Source organism: Caloenas nicobarica, chromosome 6 (genome assembly GCF_036013445.1).
Source record: "Caloenas nicobarica isolate bCalNic1 chromosome 6, bCalNic1.hap1, whole genome shotgun sequence".
NCBI classification, from domain to species: Eukaryota; Metazoa; Chordata; class Aves; order Columbiformes; family Columbidae; genus Caloenas; species Caloenas nicobarica.
The window spans coordinates 7,214,033-7,220,658 of record NC_088250.1 but is presented as its reverse complement, the minus strand read 5'-3'; the positions used below and the strand labels follow the sequence as shown (position 1 = coordinate 7,220,658).

General features: G+C 42.3%; 1 protein-coding gene across 1 annotated transcript; it reads right to left on the bottom strand.

The window, feature by feature from the left end:
• Nucleotides 1–1,082: 1,082 nt before the first annotated feature.
• Nucleotides 1,083–4,770, bottom strand: LOC135990149 (UDP-glucuronosyltransferase 1A1-like). The gene is made up of 3 exons (XM_065637583.1): nucleotides 3,930–4,770; nucleotides 1,240–1,423; nucleotides 1,083–1,086 (listed from the first exon to the last, which is right to left on the bottom strand). Exons 1-3 carry the CDS (start codon nucleotides 4,768–4,770, stop codon nucleotides 1,083–1,085), a joined length of 1,029 nt encoding a protein of 342 aa, XP_065493655.1.
• Between the last annotated feature and the right edge of the window lie 1,856 nt (nucleotides 4,771–6,626).

Here is a 6,626-nt window from a genome sequence, read left to right as displayed (position 1 = left end):
TGATTTGGCAGATAGCAATCAGAGTGGCAGATAAACTGGGAAACACCCACCTCTTTGTAGTGGAAGAACAATAGGATTTAAGGAAATATGGGATCCTTCAATAAGTGGTCTGCTCAAAAATGCTGATTAACAGATCATTAATTTTCCAAACAAGAATTTTCAGTATAAGGAAAATCTTCCCCTCCTGCCAGTCCAAATCATTTTCTACTTGTAAAAGGCCAGAAAAGTATTAATGCTTCACATAAGAAATGGTCTTATTTCTTTACCACTTTTATATCTTGACACTGTAATGGAAATGGAAGATTGGCTACCGAAGTTCATTTCCCTGAAAGGCCTCATTTTAGAAGGATGAAGTAAGCATGAGGGAGGAAGGACAAGGGCATATTGTTTTGCCAGATACATTTAAAACTGGATTAGCAACTTGGAAATTCCATTCTGAATCAGCCTCGGAAGAGCGTGCCCCAGGGCCACGAAAGCAAACGACACTAATGCAGAGACAGGATTTGCAGACAATGAAACATAATTATAATAATTATTGCACATAAGTAATTTTGACCATGCTGTAATTTACAACGGAGGTTGATGGCATGCACTAGAACTTTTTTAAGGACATTTACCAAACTACTGCGTCTCTAGGTACACCCTTTGCAGGGAAACGTTTCAGAAGGCAGGGTGAGCTGCTGCAGATGGCTCAGTGCTGGGTAGCAGCTGCAAAAACCTTCAATGGTTTTGCAGAAAATTGCATAAGGAATCCATACAATAGAAGGATAAGCCTAGACTGACAAAGCAACTAGTCATGCATTATGACACTTTCTTTCTAGATTATGGAAGGATGTTTCTCTTAACCAAAAAGATTTATTGTTTTTAAAAATCAGTTGTGAAAGTAAAACAAATAGTTTAGGATAATACTGATCTGGCAAACATAAGCAGCAGAGCTGCCTGCTAAGATGGGGATCACTCTCACTGGTGGGTGTGTGGCTTGTTAGGGAGAGCGCACTGGTAAACTACTTCCAGCTTGCCCAAAGAAAACAACTGCATAAGCAGAAATGCTTAGATCCTGCTATAGCTAATGCTATAGAAGACTACCTGCAAGAGTGGGAGACAATTAAAATCAACCCAGTTTTTCACTTATTTTGTCTTTACAGTATACCTTAGTGCAAGTATAAATCCCACAAACTCAAGTATACAATTATATACACACAGAGCATTTGCAAACAGCCTTTTCCCTTCAAAGCTTACCATATTTCATAAAGGAAATCACTGACCTGAGATAATGGCTTTTTCTTTTCACAATTTCTACCTCCACTGAAAACTATGTTGGGCGTTGCTGGCATGGGATACTCAAAAACAAAATCCATTCTTTTAAGCCAAATGGATCCATGGCTTAAGAGCTCCTTCATTGTTACTGGTCTGTGGAGAACATCTGAGGCCAGAAGTTCAAATGGCAAATAGGCAAAATTGCGAAGAAAGGGTTCTGATGATTTCAGAAATAAGTTTTCCACACGCTGGAGAAACGTCATGTGGTCTGAGTCGTCTGTAAATGTTCTTGGGACATAGGAAGGGGGGTCTGGACACTGGGTAGCCTGCAAATCAAAACTGCAGGGGAGTCCCCGCAAAAAGAAAACAAATGGGATAGAGAGATGCAGAGCCAGTATTTGTCCGCATGGTACAACGGGACCTGTGAGAACAGCATCAAATTTACTCCCTTCAAGGTATTGCATCAGATCCTTATTGTGCAGTAAATTGGTACAGGAGGATACGTAGAGACTGGAGATGACTGGAACTTTTTCATAAAGCACAGCAATCCTTTGAAGAAAAGGTCTTCTCTCAAAAAGATCGTTTGCAAATGAATGCATGCTTGCTCCCAGTTCTTCCCTTGTTAAAGGCACTGGATACATTTTGAGAGTGTAATATTCAGACGCCTTCACATTCAAGTTTACTTCTGGTGCGACAATGACAATTGCGTGCCCTTTCTGACTGAGGGCCACCAGCAACGAGCGCATGCTGAGCCAGTGACTCCCATCCATTGGTACCACCAACAGCTTTCCCCCATGGGCCAAGCAAAACAGAGACAGGAAAACCAGAACTTCTGTAGAAACTAAATAACTGGATTTACTTACATGAGCTATGTCCCTAGAAATCCAAGGCTCATCTGCCCTGACCTAACAGATTTTAAGTAGACCCACAGCCCCCTGACAGATTCTCACATTCCCCCTTAACGATCTGGTTTTTCCAGCAAAACCAGTCATCATTCAAGGTGCTGATGAATCATTTAAGGAACAGTGATAAATCAGGTTGGGCTGGGCAGAACTGGGCTTGGTATCTGAGGTGCCCTTGTGATGAATCCTTTCTGATGATTCCCTGAGCTGATGGATGTTGAACTGAAAATACAATCAGACTGTGTAAAAACAATATCCCAAGTCTTCGAATAGTGCTGGCACTCGGAAGTAACTGCGCTTGCAGGTGTTAAAATGGCTTTCTTGCTTTCTTTCTTCCCTTTCTTTTTGATAAGCACTTTACAGCTGTTCTGAAATGCTTGTCAAGTTTATATTTAAATCTAATTATAAAATTATGCTATTATACAGCACAATATCTGTGCAAATCCTAAGGAGGAGGCTCTGTGATTTACAGAGAGCTCAGCACTGGGGCCAGGTACACACAGAATCACAGAATGTTAGGGATTGGAAGGAAAAGCCACTCCGTTCCTCCTGTACCTAGTTAAATACAGGAAAGCCTGGACAGGAGTAGCCAGCAACAGCCCTCTTGTTTCAGGCCAGGAATTGATTTTAAATGGTAAGAGGTAGTGTTACTACTTGAGATGAAAAACTAAAAATAAGATACCATGTCTGTGCAGTTAACAAGTATTTCTGGTAAACTTGTCAGCCTGCAGGATTACATTGTGCTGTGAGATGTAACTGTGTGGTTTAGAGGCATAGGGAGAAGACAACAAGAAATCAGGACTGAAGAACCAGTACTTCTGCAATAAATATTGATGCTGGACTATGATCTTTATCCCCTGAGCAAGATGAGAGTGAGCTTTGTCTTCGGAGGAAAGTCTGATTTTAACCTGGAGCTGCCACATGGCCTCTCCTGCAGGCAGGATTCCTGGAGGGTCTGCCTGGGTTTGGCCCTGAGGAGCCCTTAAGCAGCTCTGATGGACAGAACAGATAGGAAAAAACCTACCCTGATAAAAGCCCGGTGTAGGGGACTGGTGGCAATTTGAAAGAGACTTCTGTGAAACAGCAAGTTCTGAACACTAGCACCTCAACAGAAATGGGCAGTACTTTCAATGGGCAGCATCAGGTGAAGTACTGGGAGGGGTGAAGCAAAGCCTGAGGGTGGTTAAGGTTGGCTCTGGCAAGATGTGCCAGGCTTGTGAAATGCAAATCTATTTTCTTGTGAAGCTTCACTCATTCGTGTTCACAAAGGCCCGTGAATTTGAGGGAAGAGTAGAAGTGGTGATAGGCAGGAGGAATCCATCCCCTAAGACTCAAGGAAGGCTGGCAAGGGAAAAAAGTTAAAGGGAAAAATAGAAGAAAGTCTGGAGTTTTTTTAAGTAGCATTCACAAAGGATAAAACTTTATCCTTTCTAGGAAACAATGTGATTCAGTGCATTTTTTGCATTAATTCCTGGGCGAGATGGTGTTTGTGTACCTGACTTCAGCTGGAATTAAACACAGCATAGCATGTGATCCCCTCATTGAATGAAAACCCTGTGTTGGGCAGACCCACGGAAAGGAGATGGAATCACATCTTGTTCTCCTGGTCCACCACACCACTCAGTTTTTGGCTACAGAGAAAGCATTAACCTAAATTATCTCTTTAGGTAAGAAATGTCCATATCAAACACATCATTGGACCTCACCCAGATGGTGCAGGTGTACGACTGCCAGAACTTTTCCCATATTATACCTCCCCTAGCCAGACACTGACCTGAGATAATGGTTTCTTCTGTCCACAGTTTATGCCTCCAATGAAAACCATATTAGGCATGACAGGCATAGGATATTCAAAGACAAAGTCAATTCTCTTCAGCCAAATGGATCCGTGACTTAAAAGATGCGTAATTGTCATTGGCTTTTGGAGAAAGTCTGAGGCCAGGCTTTCGAATGGTGAGAAGATTATACTGCAGGTGAGATACTCTGCAGTGGCAAGCAAGAAGTTCCTCACTCTCTGAGGAAACGTCATATGATCTGTATAGAGTGACAAAATTCGTGGGACGTAGGATAGTGGGTCTGGACTCTGAGCAGCTTGAACGTCTATACCACATGGGATGCCCCGCAAGAAGAAAACACTAGGGATAGAGAAGTGCAAAGCAACTATCTGTCCACAGGGTGTCAGAGGATCTGTAAAGATGGCATCAAATTTACTTTCTTCGATGTATTTCATCATCTCTTTGTTGTACAGTAAGGAACTGCAGAAAGCTTCAAACATGGCAGTGCTCTTTCTGGAATGAACCCAGATATTCACAAATCTCGTCAGGAAAGGCTCTTCACTAAAACAGCTTTCACCTAACGAGTGCATATGTTTTTCCATCTCCTCCTTATTGAAAGGCACAGGATACGTTTTCATTTCGTATGTCTCTGAGGAATCTATCAGGATCCTGCAGTCTGGTGCGACGACGACTATTTCATGGCCTCTCGCACTCAGCTCAGCCAGCACCTCCTTCATGCTCAGCCAGTGGCTGCCCTCCATGGGGATCACCAGCAGCTTCCCGGCCGCAGCGGCGCCCAGGTGGCACAGGAGCGGCAGCAGCACCGCCAGCAACATGCTGCGAGTCCGACAGGCAGTGACTCGTGCACAGAGGGGCCGGGCGGGTTCGCAAGGTTTTGTAGCTCCACTCCACCTCTGCAAACGCATCATTTGGCAGCGCTTTCTGATATTACTTCCGCCATTTGGCTTGCCTCACATTTCAAGCCCTCGGAAGTTTGCACGCAACAGCGGTCCCAATAGGTGGTTACCCCACATGGTAGTACTGAGTCTATGAAGAGTGCATCAAAATCACATTTTTTCCATCTAGTATTGGAGTTCTCTACATCACTGAAGGCTGACAGAGTTGTCACAGTAATCTGATATTTTTAATAAGTATTTTCTAATGAAGCTGAGGCAAGTTGTACAGTGAAACGTAACTTATAATAAAGATAAATATGAGAAATCAATGTTAAAGTACCTGGGGTTTGGGTTTTGCCTTTTTTTTAACAACCAAAACCAGTTGGTACAACTGAAAAAAATGATTTTTTTTTTCATTGATGCAAACATGCTTTTTTTTTTTTTAAAGTAGCCAACAGAAAATCTTTCACCATCTCTACCTACAACATCTATCTAACCTCTTATCGAGTATAAAACTGAATTGCAAAACAGCAGTTCATCATTGCACCTCAGATAACATAAACTAACAACAGGTTTCTAATTCATGAACTCATGAGTTCATGGCCCATGTCAGCTTAGCTCATGACTGAAACAGTTCATGAACTCCGATCCTTCTCGGTTGTAAACTGCTGGGGTTTTAAATGTTGGTGATAACCGCTCATCAGGAGCTCCACCGCACCCTGGTGCAGGTTCTCCACAGAACCGTGTGAGATATGGCAGCAAGGAGGCCTCTTCTCAAATGAGGCCACAGTGCCTGGTTTTTCTGCCTCTGGAAAACCATAGACAGTGGTGAAAGGTCTGTGGCTTAAGCTTCTCGTCTGAGAAAATAAAGTGCATTTTCAATCTCATGTTCTCTCTCCCTTTCCTGGTCGTCCTTTCTGTTTTCTGGTTGAATAATGGGCTACCGTGTTTCAGAGAACTATCTGTTCTAATAATACAGTTGTCTTTCTGAACAGTAATGACCAGCCCAGGGTTTACTACTGTGTACAGATAAGTAGATTTTTTTTTTTTCCTCCCATATGACTCACTTCACATTTGGTTACACTCTGCTACATTATTACCTTGCTACTGGGCACTGTTGGAAGTGAAATTCCTCTGCAGTCTGCAGAAAATGTAGCTATAAAAGGTGGACTGAAGATACGCAAGTGCTTTCAAGGTTTGGAACACGTGGTTTCCACCAAATGACAAATGTCAGTGTGAAGATGGGAGATGCCAGGTATAAAATGAGGGCAGGATGGCCCTACCCTTGTAGCAAGCAACAAACTGCAGCTCTGAGACCTTCAGATATACCAGTAAAGACTTATGTCATGCAACCAGCAAGAATTTACATCTTAAATCTCAAACTATGAAGTAACGGTTTCTTGAGCCTAATGGGGGCTATTCTAGGATTTGAATTTACAATATAATTCTTTATCAAGTTCAGTGGACTCTGCAGAAGCCTGTCAAAGAGTATGAAAGAAATGTGAAAGAATGAAAAAAACCATCAGCGCAAAAGCGCTGTACTGCAATTGTACAGTGAAATTGTGTGACCACAATTCAGAAGCGAGGGAGTAATTTCATATCATAGAAAAGAGATTTGTGTCCTGCTTTGTGCCTGGAAAGAAGTGTCTAGTGCTATTGTTTAGAGACTATATAGTAACTATCAAAATAGATTTAAATTTCTAGATTAGGTTTAAAAATCCTGCGGAACAATTCTGGTAAAAGCAAACGTCAAGAAACAGGTATGAAAACTTATCTGAGTTTTGCACACCAGTGTA